Source organism: Diceros bicornis, chromosome 1, assembly GCF_020826845.1.
Source record: "Diceros bicornis minor isolate mBicDic1 chromosome 1, mDicBic1.mat.cur, whole genome shotgun sequence".
NCBI lineage: Eukaryota > Metazoa > Chordata > Mammalia > Perissodactyla > Rhinocerotidae > Diceros > Diceros bicornis.
Genome location: NC_080740.1, coordinates 10,211,397 through 10,236,232, shown reverse-complemented (window position 1 = coordinate 10,236,232; position 24,836 = coordinate 10,211,397). Strand labels below are relative to the sequence as shown.

Genomic DNA, 24,836 nt, shown 5'->3' with positions numbered 1-24,836 from the left:
GTTACCAGAGGGGAAGGGGGGAGGGAGGAGGGCGAGGGGGATAATTCGGCACATGTGTGTGGTGATGGGTTGTAATTAGTATTTGGGTGGTGAACATGATGTAGTCTGTGCAGAAGTAGAAGTATAATGATGTTCACCTGAAATTTATACAATGTTATAAACCAATGTTACTGCAATAAACAAAAAATTAAAAACAAAAAAACTTGAAAAAAAAAAAGTTAATGGTACAGTGCTTAGAACAGCACTCACACGTAGTGGCAGGCGTAGTTACAAATATAATTACTCCCTATATCTAATCAGTCACCAAGCCTTCCAATTTTTCCTTTAATGATCATTCCCAGGGCCAGAACTAGGGTGAGGTAAGAGAGGCAGCCAGGGCACAAATTTCAGGAGGTGTTCCTCAGGGTGAGTGCACTTCTCTTGCCTCATCCTAGTCCCAGTCCTGCTTTTCCCCATCATTTCTTTCTACAACTGCAATCACCCAAAATCACCCCTTCATTCCTATATACTTCAATATTTCAACGGCCTTCTCATTGGTCAGTCTAATTGCAATCACTCTCTGTTCTAACCTATCAAGACATCTCCAAATATTCTTAAAAATAACTCTCTGTTCAAAAGTTGCCAAGAGTATATTACGGATTACATGATATGGTTCAAATCCCTTAGGAAGAGACATAGGGCATATAACACTGTCTTAAGGTTCACTGGCTGCAAGCAAGAGTCTAATTTTGGAGCTAAGCTAAGCGAAAAGGAATTTATTAAAAGGATGGGTGGTAGTTCCCAGAATTTAAGGAAAAACTTAACAACTATGCCCGAGGAAAGACAGGAGCATGTTAGCTCTGGACCTGTGGATGGAAGGAATTAAGAGACTTCAGGGTACCACCATCGGAATGAGTCAACTCCCATCATTTTCCATCCCTGGGCCACTCAGGTTAGTCATGTGCTCACCCTAGGCCAGGGGAGGGCAGAGCACTTTGATTAACTGTTTTGCCAAAACAATTCCCGGTTTGGGAAGATTCCTGAGGGCAGGGCTTTGACAGTGAGATTCACTACTGTATCTCCAGTATATATAGAACAGTGTCTGAAGTATAGTATGAGCTCAGTAAATATTCACCAAATGAATGAGTTGAGAGAAAATAAAAATACCTAATCAGAGAAGCAGAAAATGAGTGCTAAACAGAGAAAAACAGCAGATGCCATCTATAAAAGCTGTCCACAATCCAGCCATACCTTTCACGGATCCATTCCATTCGTCAGGGAACGGATCCTCTAAACCCCATCAATAACAATTTCCATTATTACGTAACACTTTTCAATGTATTGAATGCTTCTATATACTCAAGTTGCATTGTCCTTGGATCTCTCATTTACCCAAAATTTCATCCATTCTTCAGTCCTTAGCTTCGTCTCAATTCTATTATGAAGACTTCCTAAATAATTTCCAACATTTCTCTCTGCCTACCTTGAAAATTGGTGTCACTGCTGTGGATTTCTACTTGACTCCTGATGTGTAAACCCTGTCTCAAAAACTAACATTTGCTTGAGTGCTGAGTCTTGTAAGGCAGGGTCTTATAATTCCCAGTATCTTTCCCCTAATTACTTGGACAATACCCTGCACCTAGGACATACTCAACATAAATTGAAATGAAATCATTAAGGCAAGTATTTTAAAAAGATTTATTTTTCTCTTTGCAACTAAAACTCTTACTAATCTACAGATGAAAGTATATTTTGGCTATAAAACATTATTACTTATAAAATTAATATGAATTTTAATTTTGGAAGTATGCTGATACAAATTTTATCAATATGGTGATAAAATTTGAATTATGTGGTGAAGTAACTATTATGTACTTATGAATGAATATTACACATTGTGGTGCTAATCTCTAAAGATACCTCTCCTCCTTCTCCTCCTCTCTCCTCCTCCAACAATAAACCATGCCTTCCGAGTGTATACATGCCCTGTGTGGTTTCTTGCCTTTGAATCTGGGCTGGTCCTGAGACTCACTTTTGACCAGAGAATGTAGAGGAAGTGATGCTGCATGATTTCCAAGGCTATAAGATATCCAAGGTTATAAGAAGCCCTTCTACTGCCATCTGGGTTGCTTAGACTATGTGCTCTAGGGGAGAAGGTCACCAGCCAAGAAGTCCAATTACCCTGAAACAGCCAAGCTGGAGGAAGCCCAAGATAGTCATGTGGAGAGGTCATGTAGAGAGCGAGAGATGCCCTGCCAGCACCTACTATTCCAGTCATCCCAATAGAGGTGCCAAACATGGGAGTGACGAAGCCGTCTTGGATGTCCAGCCCAGTTGAGCCTTCAGGTGACTCTAGCCCCAGATTGTTGTTTAAAGCCACTAAGTTTTGCAATGGTTTTTTAGGCAGCAGTATACAACCAAAGCACATACTTAAAACAATCACTCAGGCACATGCAGAACAGGATCATAATATACATATGTTTTTTATTTTGGTCATATCCTTAAAGCTATTATTATTTTATTTGTCTATTGCTGTTTTTCACGGTTTCATTTTGTTAATTCTATTGCCACTTTTAATTTTATTCCATTATTTCATATTATAAATTATAATTGGCTCATTAAAAACAGTAACATAATAACAGAAAACATTTTCTCTTTGTAGAATCCACTCAGTTGTTTATTAAAATACATAGCTTTTAAACATTTTTTGAAAGTAAGGATACTGTCTTGATTATTTTTTCTCTATACTAAGTAGAAAACATAGCAGTTATTCAATAAGGTTGAGAATTGAATTGGTGAGTGATGGGAAATGACCATTTGGTGAAAAATCTGGTCAAATATCTTGTACTAATCCACCATTGACCCAGTTAAGAATTTTTTAAATAAAGACTTTTTATTTGACATCTATTGTCACATCTGTTTAAAATTCTTAAGATTTCATTACTAAATTCAACAGTATTATTGAATAATGTATTCTAACGCATTATTACTCCAAAATGCACATTGTAATTAACCAACAATCAATTCACAAATAAAAATAAAATAATTTGACATTTTAAATGCATTTAGGGCCTAATAGGAAATAATTAGAAACAAGTACAGTAGTCCTTTAATATAGCTTTTGAACAAAAGTAGAAAAAACCTTTTCTAAATGCCTTGTTCAAACTTTTTACCAAGTTTTTGCAAATATCCATTTTTTTACTAGCTTAATGGAGTAAGTTTCTCAAAAATTTAGTGAGTACCTACTACAATTTTATATTCTATACGTACCATTAATAATTTAAAATTTTCTACTATGCTTGTTTATATATCTAATTTATAAAATCAGTTTCTATGAAAACGTTGATTATGACTATCTGGAAAAATTATACATATATCTCTATTTACTAAAACCTCAGGCTTCCATACTTCCTGATTTGCTTTCTATTTCACGAAAGTGAATAGATTTCTACCCATTTCAGTAGTGGTTAAAAAAAGAACAAAAAGTTACTAACAGTTGGATAACAGTCTGGGAATTTATTTTAGTCTCCATGCATTCATAGCGTACTTCTGAAAGAGAAAATCTGGAAGTCCATCAGCCAGAGAATATATTATAAAAGAGATTTAAAATAAATTAAGCATGTTCAGAGACTCTCAAGAGGGTCTTCAAAATGAAGCCGCCCATGAGACATGACGTTAATCGAGTAATTGAAGAAAAAAAGAAAACCATTCAGCCTGGCTAAGCGCCTATTTACTGAGATATTTCTGGATTCAACAAACATGAAGATGTAAGAGAATAGTGTATAGGTGTTCCTAAGTTACACGCCTCGTATTTTTACCACCTGCTTCAGAACTTCTCACACAGTCACTTCAACGAATTCCATGATATATGGATTGTTATAAATTGCTGTGGCCAAGGGGCCTAGAAAAAAGCTAGTCTGATTTTACCCTTTTATCTTCATAAGACAGAAGTTTAAGGGTCAGGACTTGAAGTCTATCAGGAAAACCAAATGATTAGCTTAGTCTGGATAGAACCATACAGCATCAAACCAAATTGTGAAACAAAAGGACAGAGACCAGGAATTTGAATCAAATCACAAGGGTGAGGTCAGAAACAAATGGAGATTCATAGAGGACCAAGTACAAGGAGAAGCAGAAGATGAGCCAAGTAAGGTGCACAGTTCAGAGTCAGGTTAGCAGAAGTAGCTCAGGGACACTGAGTTCAGATTCCGGAGGCAGAAGGTGAGGCAGTGAAGTTTGGAGGCACTGGCTGACCAGGCTCCCTGGTAGAGAGGAGAAGGCTCTAAGTAGTCCCTGAGGGGAACCAAGTTGCACCTGATATTACTTCCACCTCCACCCAACTGTAATGCATGTGTTAATCCCTAAACACCCAGCCCCAAGGGTCCCAATACAGCTTTTCCACACCTCAAAGAGCCAACATGTTGAAAAGTTTCCCCATGGTGTTCCCACAGCAGTGTCAGAGCAGACAAACGAATGAGTGCACCTTCGCACGATCCTTACTTACAACTTCTTATGTGAGAAATGACCAAGTAACTCCAAAGAGGTAAAATAATCATTTTATCTTCTAAGATTTCTGGTGTTTTCTTCTCTGGATATAAAAATGTATACTAAAAACCTTCACTGCACATTAAAGTAAAAAACTAAAAGGAGGGAAACTATCAATCTAAGAAAGCACAGTGGATACTGGCTAGACAGGAATGTATATACTCTGAATAACATAAATCATAAAACCTCAGTATTAAAGACTCTTCACCCAAGTAAGATGCTTGGAAAGATTATGATGGAAGAAAAACGATTGTATTACACTCAAGTTAGAAAGTCAGTATTTTTCCATTCTTAAAAACCATGATCCCAATGCACCAAGACCTTACTCCCTAATAATAATTGATCAAAGGAGAGAGATTTCACTGCTTACTTCTACTGCGGTCACTGAAAGATCAGAACCTATAAGAACCTGCCAACAAAATACTCCAGACAAGAGCAAAATCTATGAAGTATAAGGAGTATATGCCCCGCACTATAAAGAAAAGAAAATCTTACAGCTTTTACTAAAGCATCAATCAAATCAGAACAAAGTGCCACAGAGGGGATCTTGCTTTATGAAGTGCTGGCTCCCTTCAAGGTCATTCATGATGGTGATGCAAAGATGTCTGCAATCCCGTGCTTTCAGTCTCGGCACCAGAGAACTGCCTAGGGTGCTTACTTAACGAGTTTACTAGCTGAGCTTCATCTTAATAGAAGCCGTTGAGTTCTAAAAAAAATTTTTTTAATCTCAGGTTAGTGCAGTCTCTTTCACAGCTACAAAAAAATAAACAATATACTTACTATAAAGTCATGAATACTGAGTTAAAATAAGTGTGATACCCAAAGAATTACTAAATATTATTATTACAAATGCCAGTTTTTCTCATTTATTCATCATTCTGCTCAAAATCTATAAAATATTTACCTTTTAACACTGAACCTCATATTTGTTGCTCTCCTTTTTCCCTGAAGAAACCTTTCATTTACTAAACTTCAGATCTTTGAAAGACAATCCAAGTTACAAAGGCTATAAAAAACCTAAACCAATGGATTGTGAAGCAAGATTAGAATTCGGCAGCAGATAAATCTGAAAATGTAGATCAGCATAAAATTTTTTTTTAAACTATCAGAGTGTACCTGTACTTCCACAATAAAAAGGAAAGAGGACCACTGAGTACTCTACATACATTTAATATATTATTCTATTACTATACCATTGAGAAAGTCCAATTTAGCCTATTATCCTATCAGTATTTTTTACTCAATAATCTTTTCTGGCCTTCCAGCGTAAGATTCATCACTGATGACCACCCATATATTTACTAAGCCCTCTGGTTATACTTAAGTAAGTCCATGTTAAACTAGCTTCTCTGAGAATATTAGTATAACCAGAGGCCCTCAAAAGGATCACATTTTGCTTTTTCTCTAAGATCTTCTGGCCACACTCACAGGACAAGCACCATATGGCCACAAAAACCAAAGGTAAATTCCAGAGAGGTTACCAAGGAGGACTCACATCTCCTCCTAAGACACTTCAGTACTATAGGAGCCAAGAAATTCTAGTTGTCTCTTTAAGTATATGTCCATAAAAATGATCCAAATGATACTGTTTAAAAGAATTTTACTATTAAAAAGTACCATAAAAAACTAAATAACAATACTCAGTACAAATAATAATATTCAATACTAATACCTAAAAAACCTAACATAGACCATAAAATGCCAGCAAACATATTTTCATTTTCCAAACTCTTCTGAAAAGTATGTCACTACTTCCTACGAAGGCTTTATTCCCTTTGGTGTTCTTTAACACTGAGTCTAATGCTCAATAGATACTCAAAAATATTTGTTGAATGAAGCAGTGAGTAAAAAAATGAAATTAAGCAAAATATAGGCACTAACTCCTTGAAGTTAGCAGAGTATAATTTAGTATGCAGAAAATAATACTTCACAAATTACTTTAAGTATAACCAGAGAGCTTAGCATATATGGATAGTCAATATTCAAAGACATTTTTGTTTTGAAAAAAATAATTTCAATAGAAAATTTGTAATTTACTACGAAGTTACTTTTACTGCTAAGCAATAAACAATACAATAACATAAAGATATGATTGTACCTAAACATTCTTTATTAAAATAATTATAGATTAACAAATTCTAAATCTACTAAATTTAATACAATATAGTACAAAACCTTCAAAATGCAAACAACTAAATACAAGCTAAATAACTTCTCTTAATAAACTCAACCGTATTGAAAACATTCAACCCCATTATTTAACATGGATGTTGGATGTCCACTCAAAACATCCTTTAATTTCTCTCACCTACATGTTTCCAGGCACTGAAAAAACCCTAGTCTAACCTCTCTCTGTCCTCCTATGCAAGCTCTTTATATCTTGCCCTCATGGTATTTTCCAACTGTCTGCCTTAAACAAAGCGTCCTTGCTGGCATTGGCTTGTTGCTAGTCAGTATTTAGCTCTCTCTTTCCGTAGCTAAGAGAGAGCAACCATCTGCTTCCCACAGCTTTTCATTCCTACGATAGATTTCTGCTCTTTCCTCTTCCAACTCAGAAACAGAAAGCAGGAGATAAAACAAAGCATCTTAGGTCCACCAGAAGCTGCAGGACACCCAGGAGGGTTTCCTCCCAATCAGAAAAATGCTTCCTTAGCAACCAAGTTACTAAGGCCAATTAACCTCCCTTCTCTATCAATATTCAATTTACATAGAAGCCCTTTTTGGTGAAGCCCTATAGTTTTACAATGAGCTTTCTGGCAGAGAAAAAGGGGCTTCTGTCTTAAAGGAGCCAGGCCTTTTCTCCTGAATGTAAGTGCAATCTGAACTTAACATAAAGTGTTAGGTGATTTCCTAACATGATGTAAGGGACTGGAAACATAGAAATGGCATAGAAATCAAGCGCAATCAACCAACATAGGCCCACAGTGAGGCTGAAACATTTCAGAGCAAGCAGAGATTGGATACCGTGGAGAATAAGGGACATGGAAAAGATGCTTTGTAACTGTCATTGCTTCATACTCCCCTTGGCTGATTTATGGCCCTTCCTCACATCCAACAAAGCCCAGGTTACCACTAAATAATCACAATATCAGTAGAATCCTAGAGGAAAGATGAATGGAAGAGAGAAGCACAGACAGTATCAAAACCAAGGAATTTCCTTTCAAGCAAGAAAGTCAAAAATTAAAACTAGTGAGGAAATAGCATTTCAAAGTCATGAACTAGTTCAGAAGTAGCAAAAGCTACAACACAATTAAAGAAAGGAGGTGGTTTTAAAAAATGTACAAATGTACAATGAAAATTCTCCCTTCTCTGAAGATTTCAAGCTGTGAGATGGAGGTTACATTTTTCTAAGTCTCACAATTATATTATTATACTGCATTCCAGTTAAGGTAAAGAAAACAACAGAAATATTGTACAATAGGTAATTAGTTGTCCTCTGATGTTCATTTTCCAGGTCTTAATGAAGCAAAATCCTATGTTGAATGATTTTAAAGTTTCTAAAATTCTATATATAATGCAATATGGAACAACTTGTATTTACTAATTTATAATAGGCACTATAAATCACCCTTCAGAAGTTTTGGCAGCAGCTCTCCAACATCAACATTGTGATACCACTGCTATCTCAAAGCAATCCTTGCTACTAACAGTCACAATACAGAATTTCAGAACCAGTTTTGTTTTCTAGGGTTATCACTTAACCTTTGCAGGACTCTCTATCCCACTTGCACAAACATTTATTCTGAGACAGTAAAGCTGCCTTAAGGATGCACTAACAAAAATTAACATTTGTTAATCCTTGGCTCCCACTATACTAGTTGATCCTCATAACTACCCTGTGAGGCAGGGATTGTTACCACGCCCTTCTCCACTTGAGGTGTTTGATGTTGAAAAAGAGTGGGGGATGGAGTATGAACTTTATGAAGCGCCTATTGCAACATGTTTCCCTTTCACAGCACTGGCCAGGTGTTTTCTTCCATGACATCATTAAACGCACACATTGACCCCTCTTCCACACAGCCCTCAATTCCCCATCTCCTGACTCCTGAAAGTACTTGGGATGCAGGTTTACAGATGAGGGATTTGAGGCTCAAAGAGGTTCAGTAACGTGTTCAAAGTACACAGTTAAAATGAGGAAAAGGATGGATTTAAAACCAAATTTGCCCAACTCCAAAGCCCTTGCTCTTTCAGGCATGCCACGCCACCTGCGACCCAAAGCCCTCCGCAGCCCCATTATGCTGCTCTCTGAATCTCTTCCACTGCCGTTAGCAATCACCAAAGATCTAAGTAATATTTTCTAAATGTGAGTCATGAGCCATTAGTAGGTTCTAAAATCAATTGGTGGGCCTCAACCAGCATTTTTTTTAAATAAAACGGAGCAGAATAGATTAATAGATAGAGTAGATCAAAAAGAATAAGAATTGTTTCACGAACCTTGGTTTCAGGTGTGTGTGTGTGTGTGTGGAATATACTGGATCCTGATTTAAAATGTATTTCTTATTGTGGTTTTATATCAAAAAAGTCTGAAAGCCACTGGTCTGAGAGGATGCTCTCACACAGACCTGGATCAAGGAGAGACTTATCAAGGGACTGGAAACTACTCAATGCTCAGCTCTGTTCACTTAAATAACATCAGGAAACACAAGACAGGAAGCCCCTTCTCAGACAAGGCATTAAAAGGATTACCTAGAATCAGCATAGGAGGAGGATGCTGATTGTATAATTACACACCTCCTTCACAGCAGCTCCAGTCCATCAAGAAGATAGTATGGTTTATTTTTTACAGCACTAATTATGTAATTATCCATAACATTAAATCAGTTTCACCTGATTCAGTCTATCACAGGTTTCCTGAAACATTCATTTGTTTATTATTTTTAAAAAGAACACTAAACTACCAGTCATCTTATATGTAAAAGTTCCAGTGTGGAAGCCGGTAAACTTTTCTTGAAAAGGCTCTTCTGTCAAATATGACACTTGTGGTCCTTTGAGATAAACAGCAATTGAAATTTCATGTTAATATACCTTGGAGCTTCCACAAACAGAATTCAGACAAGTACATTCTCATTTTTTTCTTCATTATTTCATAGAATAATGCACATTGGATATTTTCACAAAAATCTTTTGTACAGAGTAAAACTTCATTGTTCTTTATAATACTGCTTCTGGTATATCATTCATTCAAAATGATTCTTTGAGAAAGTGCTACAAAGATAAATAAGCTATGAATCTTGCACTCAAGGAGCCAGTAGTTGATTAGGGGAGATATAACACTAGACACTATGGCCTCCACTCAGCTGCTTCCCAGCACCTCTGAGCAAAGCTATAAATAACCCCCAGCTACAAGCCAATACCTGCAACAGCCGTAGAACATCCAGAAAAACTCACCAGATATGCTCTAACAAGCAAGAGACTAAAACAAGGAATACACAGACAAGTACCAGGGCCAGGAGAAAGCACACAAATTATAAACTCCATGTGGTTCTCCCACTCACGTATTCACACTACGTCTCAGCTCTGCCTACCCCTTAAACCTGTCTGATATAGTCCAAAACCATTAATCCATGAACAGCAAAGAAGATCCAGCACACTCCAGATCGGTTGGGGCAGTCAGTCAGGATCTTCCTTCCTTTTCCAAACCTAACCTCACTGCAGTTTCATCTCTGACTAACTTCAAACCCTTACACCATCATTCTCTCTAATTCTTTGGGTCAATGTTTGTACTTCACTTCCTGCTGTTTAAATCTCAGCTTTCCTTAATGGATTCTGATTTGGTCTGTCTCTCTGACTCGCAGGACTCTCTATTTAGCTTGATGGAAATCCCAGATTCAGGAACCTAACAACACGCCAGCAACCAGGCTAATGCCCTAGCACATAACAGCCTACTACACCCCAGGACGGGAGATTTCACCAAATCATGCAAAACACTCCAACTACTTTTCAGACCAATCTAATCATAACTCAACATTCTCACATTCTACCCAAAATTCCTTTCTTTAGTGCAGAGGCCCACTTACTTCCCACCACTACCTTCTGTACTCATCACCATGTATACCCCACAGCCATTCCCAAGAATCCAGGATGCAAAATGTGGTGGAAAAGGTATTAGAATCCCTCTGGCAGGTTAATTCCAACACCCTGTGTTGTCAAATGAGTATGACTGGAGAACCATTTTTGAAAGTTGGTTTCCCACCTCAAGAATGCCCAGGATGTGCTACAGCTTCTCTCCTAAGTACTGAGGTCACTGTAGAAACTAAGATGGGTTGACAGGCTCATAAGGCAGTCAAAAGGACAGATGGAATCCACCCTCAGCCCTCAAGTTTCTTGTTGACAGATTCCAACCATGAGTTTTTTAAGTCAGTCTGACTTATCAGGATGCCAGCTGTCACACTGGAAAGCTATGGGCACTTCAGCTTTGTTTGAAGTAACTGCCCAATATCCTCTGATTAGATCTACAGTCATGACTCTTGACTTGGTTTCTCATTTTCAGCACCACTCCTGCCCTCTGGATTCATCTTGGTTTGCATCAGTTGACCTTCAACACTCCCCAAGGACTCTGACTTAGGGAAGATGTTGATAGTACTATCACAGAATAATAGTGAAAATGACCTGTCAGAAAGGGAGAATAAAAAGAATTTATTGTCACCAGTATCACAGAGACAAAAAGAAGACAGAATTTCAAGAAGAAAGGGCTTAGTCAATAGCGTCAAATGTTGCAATGTGGTCACAGAGGATGAAGACACTAAATGTGGTGATTACAAGGTAATTAGTAACTTAGAAGGAAGCAATTTCCATAGCTTAATTTTGGTAAAAGTCAAAAGAAAAAGAGTTGAAGTTCGAATGAGTGACAAAAGAGTGAAGGTATTATAGATTACTGATTCAAGAAATCAGGTAGTGAAGGCAAGAAGAGAGATAGGATTGTAGAAGAGGATTGAGAAGTGGCAATGTAGGCATGGCATAAACGTATAGGGCCAAAAGCCATGGAACCTAGGTGTTGTGGGCATTACTGAGAAGGCCAAAGTCAAGACTAAGTAAGAAGGCAGGAGAAATAAAAAAGGGACTGATGTCATTGAGGGTCTTGAGATGAAAAGAGTGTACAGAGCACGTTCAGAGGGAGAGAGGTGTAAATATAGTTGAACATAAGGAGGTTATTAACAGACAGGAGGATTTTAGAGTTTGAGATCATCATTACATTTTTTCCCTTTTGTTTCACATCTGACAAACCTAAAGGGAATCTGAGGGTAAACTATTTCACAAATAATTATTGGAAAGAGAGCATTTAATAATATCACTTCAAATTGGTCAATGGTCATTTTAACTATCTCATCAAAAATAATATACAGTCATGTGTCACCTAACAACAGGGATATATTCTGAGAAATGTGTTGTTAGGTGATTTCGTCATTGTGCGAACACCATAGAGTGTACTTACACAAACCTAGATGGTATAGCCTACTACACACCTAGGCCATATGCTACTAATATTATGGGACCGCCATCGTATATGCGGTCTGTCGTTGACCGAGATGTCACTATGCAGCACGTGACTGTATATGAGCAATTAAAATAATGCACTAGGAAGGAAGTGTCCTTCCTCAGAAACAATTGGTTCCTGTTAGACCTTTACAACTGGACATAAGCATTCCATGTTGAAAGTCAGATTTTCATACAGAAATATCAGCTCAATATTCTCTTAAGTGTACATCTGCTGCTAGAAGTGATCTTACTTTTGATTTATAAAAAACACCTCAACATTAGAGCTATACATAAGGGAAGCTTTCTGATATAACTTGCTGCTGAGTTAAAATACAGTGGCTATGGCAGGCGTCTTTACAAAGGCTTTTCTACTGGCTTGATAAATAGAAAGAGAATTAGTTATCTATCTGGAACGATTCAACTACATTTCTCTCAAAAAATAGATTCTCTCTTTGCTCTGCCAAGGAGAACAGAGCACAGAGAATTTTAAAGGTAGAAGTAACCTTAAGAAGCCATTTAGGTTATAGGTTTGCACTAAACCTAATGCACTCTGAATTTTGCAAAGTGACATCACTCAGGTACTAAGGGCCTAGAGAATAAAGAAGATTCAGGAGAATGTGGAACATGTCCCTGCCTCTACATAAGACTTCTTGGCTCCACAGTAGAACACTAAGTTGCTTTAAGACTCCTAAGATTTTATCAGCTAGTTCAAATAGTTTTAGTGCCACATCTCTATATGTGGTTTCTGATGAGTTCTAAGAATAAGTAAACAAACACTTCTGTAATACAGCAGTTAAAGAAATACAGTTTGTGCAATCAATATTATATCTAGTACAATAATCCACAGTTTTATTAGAATTGCAAATCCTAATCAGACCTGATTGGTTTTCAGAATAGCCTTTACTACTCTCTCCTCTCAAACACCACACCACTCTATGGCATATATTTACACTGTAAATTAAATAAAATTAAAATTTACTTTGTCTTTGAACTTTTTCATAATACCTGAAGAAAAACACAAAAGTGGGATTGGGGTCTGCTGTATTAATAGTTATTTTCTTTAAAAATCCATTTATCTATCAGCATTAGATTCATTCACATCAATAAATAAATACTGAGTGACTACTACACGTGCTTCCATTTGTATCTACACACATTAAATATAACAGACTTTCCAGTATTTTAACATTGCTTTAATAATTACATTTTCAAATACGAGGGGTAATCATGCTTATTACTCATTATTTACATTTATCAACATGTCTATAATTCAGTCTAAAAATAGCAGTTGCTTTACACAGAAATTGTTGACACTGAGAACGCTTGTCATATCTTTCATTACAAAAAAAGCCACAATATTCTGACATATGAGCCTATTTTGGACATACAAAATAGAACTCATCCTAGAAGTCACTTAATAAAATCCTTAGGGCAAATGAGTATATTTGAAGACCTGGTTACCTCAGAAGATCATCATTCTCTGAATACGTTCTTTTGGCAATTGAGATCATCTCCTGTTACTGATTCTCGGCTTAACGCTTCAGGGAATTTATGATAGGTTGTTTTTGTTGAGGGCTCTCTATAATATTCTACCGGCCTCAGACTAAAGAAAGTCCAAGTCAGTGGACTATAAGGCCCTAGGACAAAAATCCTTTTTTCCTGTAGCATACTATTGCTATTTTTATGACTCTATCATTTTCATAGTTTTAAAAAATGTAATCTGAAGGTGCAACCTGAGGCTCTAAAGTAATGAAGATAGTAAACAAATAAAAAAAATATGCTCAATACCTATCTCTGATACCTCTTCAAAAGGAAGAAATGGAATTTCAGTAATCTAACTTCAGACAAAAGAATCCAAACTTCAATAATATAAAAAAATCAGTGACCAACTTAAAATAAATATGTATGGGTATCTTATTTGAATTAATCAAAGGGCAAAACCTGGGCCATCCTTATTCTATGAGAATGATTCAGAATTTCATAAATGAAGAAGTTGGAGATAAAAAGAAAATGCAAAGCAATGTCAGCCAGAAAATGAGTTCTGTAGGAAAGACTTTCAGGTATTTCCCTCTTTCAGGCATTCATTAATAATTTTTACTACTGATTATTGACAATCAATATCCATGTTGAATATTCACTCACTATTTCCTTTTATCAAAAGTAGTTTAATGTTAAACATGATAGAAAACTTACACCTTGTTTCTCCACTCTAGTCACTGTAGTCTTTATTAGCCAGTGAGTTAATTTAGAATCCTATAAAATATTTTTAAAGTTTAGGAGTTATTTTACAATAATATACACATATGAATTTTAAAGGTTAATAATGACTAATTTTCATCAAAAAATTGTCTAATTGGAATATATAGCTTGTGTTCCCACTTCCATTCTCAAACCATTATTTTATTTATGTAAATAAGGCTTTGATATGGACTTTCCACAACAAGCTCATATTCGTTAAAGCAGACTAGTTGTTAAATCACGTTTTTCACTATTGTTAAATGATCATATCTTAATTTCTCTAAGAAAAATCTTCAGTTAAATCCAAAAAATCATAAGTTGATAAAGTGAAGTATTAGCACCGACATCCATTTACAGAAATCAGTGTCACATATAATAAGACACCCCAAGGACCAGTGCTGATTATGTTGGACCCTGTAGAAAATATTCATTTATATTTAAAAGATTTTAAATTGAGGCAATGGATTTTTCAGTCACTGGTAAAGAAAAGATCTTGTTCAAAATTTGCCATAGTCTTGCTTGTTATTTCACAAACTCAGAAACGTCACAAGCAAATCACATTAACTACTCTCAACAAAAAAATATCTTATCTAATATGATTAACCTATAAGAACTCCTGTTCCCCAAAACCAACACTAAAAGATACCCCCATATATTTAGTAGATTTCTGAATATCATCTCATTCTTTTAACTATCATTTTAAGTTATTTTTTAAAAATTCAAAGGTATAGATTATGATTTTTACAATCACTTATATTTTCCATTGTATTTCACTTTGATTTTTAAAATCCTGTGATTATCTATCTACCATTGTAGATAATGTTACAGGCAAAAAAATCGTGAATCCAGCTATTTTTCTACAATTGAGACTGCTGGTTCTGGTTAGAACAAGAAAGTGAATTGATTTCCCACATCATACATGGCCAAAATAAAAAAAAAAAAATTTGAAACAACTATTAGCAGAGGCATTCCTTTGAATAACTTTAAACAGGAAATGTTATGTACAGATAGGGGACTAGCAGGCTTTAAATTCTGAAGGGAGTTCAGAGGTCCCCTAGCTCAGTTTTCTACACAATGCAGAACTCCTTTCTATAATATCAGAGGCTGGGTTATAAACTGGTGGCCTGAGGACAATTTGCCCCCCATGGATATAGTCTACTTGGCCTGCACAGATTTTTTTTTTTTTTTCATTAAGCCAACACACAAAAATCCAGATCTCTGCCTCCTCTGGAAAATCCACCTGGGGCTGCATGTCTGCTGCTCCTCTGGATGAGTCATGCCCTCTCCACTTCTCCACAGTGTCCACCACTTCTCATCCGCCCACTTCACTCATTCATGATCTGCCTGGTGCTTTAACCATCTGAGCATTTCAGTCAGTGACCAATGCTCCGGAGACAGGGTTATCCACTCTCTGGCTGAACATCTCCACAAAAGGGGGGCTCACAACTTTGCAAGTTGACCTATTTCATTGTAGGCAACTCTCTAAACACTAGAGAGATCTGTCTAGAATAATTTCCAGACACAAACTAGTTGTATCCTCGGAAACGAAGTACGTCTACTCTCTCTTCCACAGGAAGGCCTTCTAGGTATCTGTAAACAATTGACCTTCCTAGGTCTTCAATTCTACTTTAACATCCTCAGAGCTCTCAAATATTCCTCATAATAATATGTTTTCAAGCCCACTCATGGCCTTTGGCACCTTTCTCTGCATGAATGAATTCTATTTATGACTTATTTTTTAACAATTAATTATGTATTCATTTATTATATATTCTAGTTATCAATGTTCTTCTTCACATGTAATAATGTAATATTTCTTTGACCTAGATCAGTGGTTCTCAAATTTTTGGTCTCAGGACCCCTTCACACTTTTAATTCATTGAGGATTACAATGAACTTTTGTGTAAGAGAGTTATATCTATTGATATTCACTGTATTAGAAATTAAAATTGAAATTAAAAAAAGTATTAATTCATTTCAAAATACATGTTAATATAATAGCATATTTCTATGAAAAATAAATATATTTTTCAAAACAAAACAAATTAGTAAGAACAGTAGCATTGTTTTACATTTTTGCAAATCTTTTTAATGTCTAGCTTAATAGAAGACAGCTGGATTCTTGTAACTATTTCTGTGTCCAATCTGTTGCAATAACACACATAGGTAGTCTCTAGAAAACTCGAGGAGAATGAGAGTAAAAAATGTAAATAACATCTTAGTATTATTATAAAAATAGTTTTGACCTTGTGGACCCCCTGAAAGGGTCTCTGGGACTCCTCAGGGGTCCCCAGACCATATTTGGGATCCATTGATACTTTAATTAATGTAGCTTAGGTTCCACTTAGTTTTTCTAGCATCCATGGCATTCTTTTCACTTATCTTGAGCTTGTAGTCAACTAAAATCACCAGTTCTTTCTCAAACTGTTGTCATGTCAAGCTTCCTCCTTTTCATCTAAATGCACACCTTGTATATGTATTTCCCTGTAGATCCCATTTTGTTGGTTTCAGGTTACTCTTTAGTGGTGGAGGCTGTTGGTGCCCCACCCAGGTCCCCCTAAGGCCAGTGCACCTATCGCCACTCAGCTGTTGGGACTGTTGGCTAATAACACACAGCAGCCCCCTTCTCTGAAGAAGTTCTTAGTAATCCTGGAGCCCCCTTGCTTGGGAAGCTATGTCCACCTCCACTTTAGCCAATGACTGACTGACAAGCCAATGATTGTCACAGAGTTCAAAAGGCCGGCCTCAAGGACACAAAGTGGGACTAATTCTGGGTGTATTTTGTGCTCCAGAGCTTCCCAGGGGATCAGACTAAAGTTAGTCTCTACCTGAGACCACATTTGTCCTTAGCATTTTACCCCTTGTCCTGTCCTGCTTCTGTCACTCCCCTTCTCCTAACAGCACATCCCTTAGAACTCACTTCACCAGGAATATCCATCTTAGACTCAACCTAAGACATCTTTCATCCCACCAAGATTACTGCAATATCGACTCTATCAACATCATATTAACTAACCATCTCAGCTGTGCAGCATCTCAAATATGCTAAGCATTCTATTATAAAGTAGTGCAGTGGTTCTCAAAGTGTGGTCCCTGGACCAGCAGCATCAGCATCACCTGGGAACTTGTTGGAACTACAAATTCTCCAGCTTTACCCAGACCAACCGAATCAAAAACTCCATCATAGAGATGTGTAATTAACTAATCCATTACTGTCATACATTTCAGATGTTTCCATTTTTTCCTATTATAAATAACGGTGAAATAACTATATTTGGGGGTAAATCTTTGTGTACATTTCTGATTATTTTATGAGTCTTTGTCTTCAATTTACTTTGATGTAAAAGTATTGCATCAAAAAAGAAGACATAGGGGGCTGGTCCCATGGAGTAGTGGTTAAGTTCGCGCACTCTGCTTCGGCGGCCCAGAGTTCACAGGTTCAGATCCCAGGCATGGACCGACGCACCACTTGTCAAGCCATGCTGTGGCGGCGTCCCATATAAAGTAGAGGAAGATGGGCACGGATGTTAGCCCAGAGCCAATCTTCCTCAGCAAAAAGAGGAGGATTGGCATCGGATGTTAGCTCAGGGCTAATCGTCCTCATAAAAAAAAAAAATCTATTGATAGATGAATAGAAGGATCAATATATAATAAAGCAAGCACAGCAAAATGTTAATAGTAGAGTCTAGGTGATGAGTACATGGATGTTCAATGCAAAATTCTTTCAAATTTTTCATATGTTTGAAATTTGTTGGCAAGTGTTGAAAATGAAAAATGTTGGAAAAATTTATATTTTATGAAGCTAAATTCCTAGAATTGGAATAGATTGTACATAGTATGTGCACATCTTTAAACTTTGTGAAGTTAAAACATCAACCAGAAAGTGTCAGTTCCCTCACACTGTCAACACCACTCTTTAGTGCTTTTCAAATCTCTGCCAACTTGTTAGGCAAAAATTGGTAATTCATGTCTTAAATCATCATTTCCATGTGCAATTTTTAAAGTTAATATATAATGAATTGAAAAGCTTCCTAACATGCTTGGCTTCAGATTTGGTGTTGGTTATTCAAACTATGAAGCAGTAATCAAGCTTTGAGCACCCACCCACAGGCCCCTGCTTTTTTATCAAGCACAATATCCTCAAGAATAATTGCAAACCAAATTATATTGGTAGGAGTTACTTCCAGGCCAGCATCATACACAGACAGAGAGAGCTAGTGCCAGATTGCCAAATGTGTCTGATTTAATAGGTCCTGAGAAAGGGCTCCTCCTTCAAAAAAAAGTTACTCTCTCATTTTACCAGGATGCTAGGAATTCTAAGCTTTAGTGGTTTCTTCCTTTGTGTTGAAGCAATTAGATCTCCACCAACTCTATTTTAAAATTCAAGTATTTTACTGCAGTATGGGCTCCATATAATTACAGTGCATCCATAGGATGGAATGCAATGGAGCCATTAAAAAAGAACTATGGAATTCTACATTCACTGACATAGAATATGTCCATGATATACTTGCTCATTGCAAAAATACAAGTATGTATGTGTGTCTATGATAGAAATACGTGGAAGGATATCTACTAAAATATTAATAGTGGTTACCTCTAGTTGAAGGATGTATGGGAATTTTTTTACTCTTTTTATATATTTCTCTATTGTTTATTTTTATAATGGATATATAAAAAACTTTTACTAACAATAACAAATACAATAAGGCTATTTGCATTTTGATAAAAAGAAAATTGAAATTATACCAGAAAACCATTAAGCCATTAGCACCTTATCAAAATTTAATTTAGCAAGATTTTCAAGGCAAGGTTAAAGTCCCCTAAGGAATGAGACCCAGACCCAGCATATTTTAAAGGGCATAGGGGAAAAGAGCTAAAGACAGACTAGGCAAAGAGGTCTCCAGTCATGTATTAAGCAGCCAATGGATAGGTCTCTACTATCCTAGGATTTCACTGGAGAAAAATCAATAGGCAATAGAAGGCACCTGGGGTCTTCAGATCCAAGAGAAATCAAAACAGGGAAGGCTCACTACAATCTGTATAGCCTCAGAGTGGACCTTATCTTTACCAAAATTCCTGCTTTCAATAGTATAGAAGAAAATACCTCCTAACAAATGATGTTCACTTCTTCCCCTACAGCAGGTCTGGGATCCAATGGCAGTTAATTTTTTTAAATATATATTTAACAGATTTAAATTTTTAAATTTACACTTCACAAGATTGAAAAGGAGAATATGACATGTTAAATCACTCACCTCCATGGGAAGACATGTCTGTTCATGGGCAGATGTTCCTGGATGTGACGCCACAGTCCCATTTTTAACTTGAAAATGCGTTTTGCACATGTAGCCATCAGAAGAGTCCTGTGTTCCAACACCAAAGAATACATTAAAAAATGCTAATTATTTTAGGAATTCATCATTCTAAGAACTACAGCTTCTCATAAGTTCTAAACCAAGCAATGAAAAACTAAGTATATTAAATGAGATAAGATAATATGGATAAAGAAACTCATCTAATACCCTCTGCACATAGTAGGTACTCAATAAATAGAAGTTTTTTATTCTTCTACCTTTCTCACTTATTAATGATGTTTCCCCTCCTCTTAGATTAAATCTCCCCCTCCTTTTTTTTTTTTTTTCCAAGCAGTCCATAGCACAGAAGTCACAGAGCAAAGCTTTAGGTTGGCAGCTGTTAAAAAGCATTTAAACTTATAGAAATATCTTGTCACATAACTAATACTGATTTTCATTGCATATATAGAAAGAGAAATTTTAGGAGGACTTGCAACAGATCTTGAAGCTAGAAGGGACCTCCCATTTCAATTTCTTGTTTAAGGCAAGATCTCCACTGAAACGTCCCAGGGCGGTAATTAAGCAGCACCTGCCTGAGCACTTCCAGGAACCCGCACTTTACTCCCTTACACGCCCATCGTCTCTATTTTGGCACATAGTACATTGTTCATTGAGGAAGTTTTGTCTTATATTGCACTGAAATGTTTCCCTTTAACCTTAACTCACTGGGTCTAGCTCTGCCCTCTGGAGTCTAAACTCTTTTCTAAAGAACCATTCTTCAGAGAGTTGAAGACAATTACCAGCATTTTCAAACATCCCTCAGAAGATAAGATTTCCAAGCCCTTCACCAGTTGCATTTCTCTCCTGTTTCTTATACTTGTTCTTAAATACACTAATGAATCATGTCCATCTAATTGTGGTCAGTTCTATTTTTTTAAGGCAAAACTTGTTTGAATTTAATAAAGTCATGTAAAAATGTAGTACCTCCTACATGCACAATCATACTCACATATTAATAAATATTATTAATCTTCCACCAAATTGTCACACTAACATTCACATTTTAGCAGAATTAGAATAATTATAATTAAAGATGTGGTTACTTAATCTGATGCAGTAAAAAATAAATACAGAATAGCATTCTAACTAAAACATTCATAATTCACTTAAATACTTTCACTAAAATTCAAAAATCCAGTTTTTAACTATAAAATAAGAAAAGAAAAATTTAATAGTGCTTATGACTGATTTAATATTGAATATTTTCTAAAACTTATGTCATGCCAACTATGTAAGCATCTGATTTTAGGTAACTGTACTGGGTTGAATAGTGTCCCCCAAAATTCATGTCCACCCAGAACCTATGAATGTGACATTATCTGGAAACAGAGTCTGTGCAGATGTAATCAAGTTAAGATGAGGTCATACTGGGACAGGCTAGGCCCTAAATCCAATATGACTGGTGTCCTTATAAGAAGAGGGAAATTTGACTACAGAGACACAGACAAACAGGGGAGAAGGCCATGGGAAGATGAAGGCAGAGATTGGAGTAATGCGTCTACAAACCAAAGAATGCCAAGGATTGTCATCAACCACCAGAAGCTAGAAGAAGCAAGGAAGGATTCTTCCCTAGAGCCTTTGGAGGGAGCATGGCCCTGCCAACATCTGGATTTCTGACTTCCAACCTCCAGAACTATGAGAGAATAAATATCTGTTTTAAGCCACTCAGTTTAGAGTACTTTGTTACGGCAGCCCTAGGAAACCAATAGAATGACTACATTTTCTGAGAAATCTGGCGGCACATTTATAACACCTCCCAATTAGCTGGGCTGACATCCCACCAGCACTGGCACAGGGGCCCCACTGGTTGGCTGTGCTCAGCATCAATTCTGATTGGCTGGACCCAACTCATTCTGACTGGTTGATGTCACTGTCACAGATTGTTAAATATTTTGAATATCATTCCTGCCTGTAAGGAGAGCTATCAGGTACCCAATACTACCATCTTTTATTATTTCATTAAGGTTCTGCATTTGCAGATGGAATATTATTTTAAATTCCAGTCTACATCATCCAACCACAAAGCACACCCCCTGATGGCCTTCCACCACTGAAATCTTTCTATTTAGACAGCGTAAATGACTTTTAATATTGACTTAAATGGAGAAAGATATAGGTAGTGACTGCTGCTATTGTTGTTACTTTTTACATCAAGTATCCATTCCTCCTTTTTTTGGAACAGCGATTTTCCTCTAAGGAATCATTCCCTTCTCCCCTGTCAGTGTGGACATGTCCTCCCAGCTCCAGGGATGGTCACAGGACTCTGATCTGGCCAATCAGCGAATCAGTCCTGCTGGCGTCAGAGACTCAGGAGGGCAAATGATGCAATCAGAGCCAAAGAGATGTGATCCAGGACTTTGGTTAGGGGAGAGGGGGAGGCTGTTCTCTTTTCTACTGGATTTGAACCAGAAAGATAAAATCCTGGTAGTGCTGGCAGCCATCATGTAATTAAATGGAGCCTGAGAATGAAGCCAATGCAGAGGAAAGCAAAGCCTGAGATGCAGAGAGACCAGATCCTCATTACACTATTTATACCAACTATTCCTGAAGCGAGCTCTACCCGGGAACTTTTCAATTACATGGCTCCAAAAAGTCCCTTCTTTGCTTCCACCAATTTGGGTTAGGTTTTCTGTCACTTGCAACCAAAATAATCTTCCTATAAAATGATATATCTTGTGTTTATTAGTTTAAAACTAGAAAACTTTCTACTGTATTGTAATATCACTCTCATTATGATAGATAATCAATAGTTGATTATATAAAAGATTTACCAAATACAATAAAACCATAACGGTATATGTTTGTGAGAACAAGTATTGTAAGTCTGAAATTTAAAAATAATCCAGCAATAGAGAAAAAAAAAACTCTTAGGATATTTCAGAGAACGGTTAGAGCTAAACCTGTGTGTACTGGATATAAGAGGGTAACTGTTCTATTTCATATTTTTTTCTACCTGAGCGCTGGTCACACAACCTCTCCTTAAGGGAAGCTACAATTTAGTTCAACTCTAATTACAATGCAAAATACATCTCCTTTGACATCAAAAGAGATGAGTCAAAAATTCCTGTGCACCTATGTCATAAAGTCTATATAAATTATCTAGTCACATTTCCAATGAGTTAAGATAGAGAGATGTCATTTTCAAAATTACTTATAATTTAAGGAATTTTCATTTCTATTTTAGGTAATTTCTGATACTATTTATTAGAGTCTACAGGGAGGTGCACAAGGGTTTTGACTCAGCCTATATTTGGTCGTGGTGATTTTCTCTTCAGTATCAATCTCTTAACAGTAAGATTAGCCTTAAAAAATTAAATATAGAAAAAGGAGAGTTTATAGCATTTTAGTTTCCCTTCAAACATTTACTTCCACAGAAGTAGGCCTTTCTCTTACATCGTTTTAATTTAAGGCAGAAAAATGTTTTGTTCTTTGCTGTTGAAGGATGCTTTTTTAGAGGCAAGCAAGCGTAAAAGCATGAGAACTGCCACCCCAAACCCGCACGACAGCCCATCAAGGCCAGTAAACACGTTTAACTCAAATCTCCCCCGACTAGCCCAGTGGACGCTCCACTCTCGCTTCCCTGCATTCCTTTTGTGCTTACTATAGCTTACAATTTAACGTTAACTCTTCTTTAATTTTTTAACATTGGTTAGTTTTATTTCCTCCAGGAGATCCTAAGTTCAGGGCCTAGGCCCCAGCCCCCGGGAGAAGAAAAGCTGCTAAGGGAAGTCAGGGTCCTTACTGCAGAATCCAGATGGCCATTCCACATAAAGACCTGGTCCCCGTGGAGCACATGCATGCAGGGAGGGAGGAACAAAGGGAACCTTACAGTTTATCTAGCTCAACCCTCTTGTTTCAGACGTAAGAGGCTGAAGGACTAAAGCAGTTTTAAGAGACTTGTCTTACAGCTAATTAGGGGCAGATCTGGAGGTGGGAAGCAGGCCTCTTGACCCCAGTGTTCTCTCTACAGCACTAAGCAAATTCTGCCACAGAGCAGGATCATGGCAGAAACAGGCTTACTGGCTCTTGTGGACTGATGTAAGCCAGCGCTTTGCACACTGAGTAACGAGCTCAAGCCACATATGTGTGGTCTGGGGACCAGCAGCCTCAGCATCACCTGGGAGTTTGTTAGACACACAGAATCTCAAGCCCCATGCCAGACCTTCTGAATCAGAATCTGTATTTAAGGGGATCCCGGGTGACTCGTGTACACATTTGGAAGCACTGAGGCAAAGTGCACAGCAACCTCTGACTCAAAGGGATTGCAAATTGATTATATTAAACAGTGGTTCTCAACCCGAGCTGCACATCAGAATCACCCGGGGAGTTCTCAAAATGCTGTTGTTGGGGTCCCCTCTCAGACCAGTGAAGTCAGAATCTTCCCAGGAGACTCTAATGCAGCAGCCAGGGTAGAGAACAACTGCACTAAACGCACTGGGGTCCCCCTTTTGAACTCTGAGAACAGTCAACCACGTACCCTGCAGCTGCCTCAGAACAGGCCACAGACAACACCCAACCTCCAGGAAGGCCATGGCTCCTGTGGAGTTCTCCACACGCTAAACTCGCCTCTGCGGACTCGCACATGGAGCTGTGACTGTGCTGAGACTGCTCTGTAGGGGGTTTTCACGACCACCTCAAACCATACTTTTTGGCAACTAGCCCAGCCTTGACCCAGTCCTCTGTAACTGCCATTAATGTCATAACTTAAAACTGTCACTGTCCCACGTCCAACTACGCTTCAGCCATCAGGATTCCCTGCTGCTTATCCACCATAACGCAGGTTGTTTCACTCTGTCCCTGTACTCCTCTATGGTGTTAGGAAATGTCCGTGCTGTAACCCAGACACCACTAAAAAAAAGAGAATACTTCCTCACAGTCAAATCTTCTCAAGTTATCTACACAGAATGCCCTTCACCATATACCAAAATATGAAATAAAGATTTAAATAAGAAAAACGATACCATAAATGTGCTAGATGAAAACACTGGAGAATATAAACTTTATATATATGTATATAAAGTTTTTAAAAGATATTTAAAAAGTAAATAAAAACTCCAAGATCATAATAAAATATTGATAAATTCAACTACATGGAAAAAATTCTTAACACCATAAAGTCAAAAGACAAATACCAAAATGTGGAAAAACAGATTTGTAACTCATATCATAGAAAATGACTAATTTTGTCAATATATAAATAGCTTTAATTTCCTCAGTACATTAATAGTTCCAACAAACCAA

The 24,836-nt window shown here is 37.1% G+C and overlaps 1 protein-coding gene across 5 annotated transcripts in view; it reads right to left on the bottom strand.

Moving 5' to 3' along the window:
- The window catches only part of ATG10 (autophagy related 10), a 219,164-nt gene that overhangs the window by 132,047 nt on the left and 62,281 nt on the right, over positions 1-24,836 (bottom strand). For all 5 annotated transcript variants that reach the window (XM_058524837.1, XM_058524733.1, XM_058524678.1 and 2 more), the window contains exon 3: positions 19,497-19,604. In XM_058524837.1, coding sequence (XP_058380820.1) covers positions 19,497-19,604 — 108 coding nt within the window. The remainder of the gene's footprint in view (positions 1-19,496; positions 19,605-24,836) is intronic.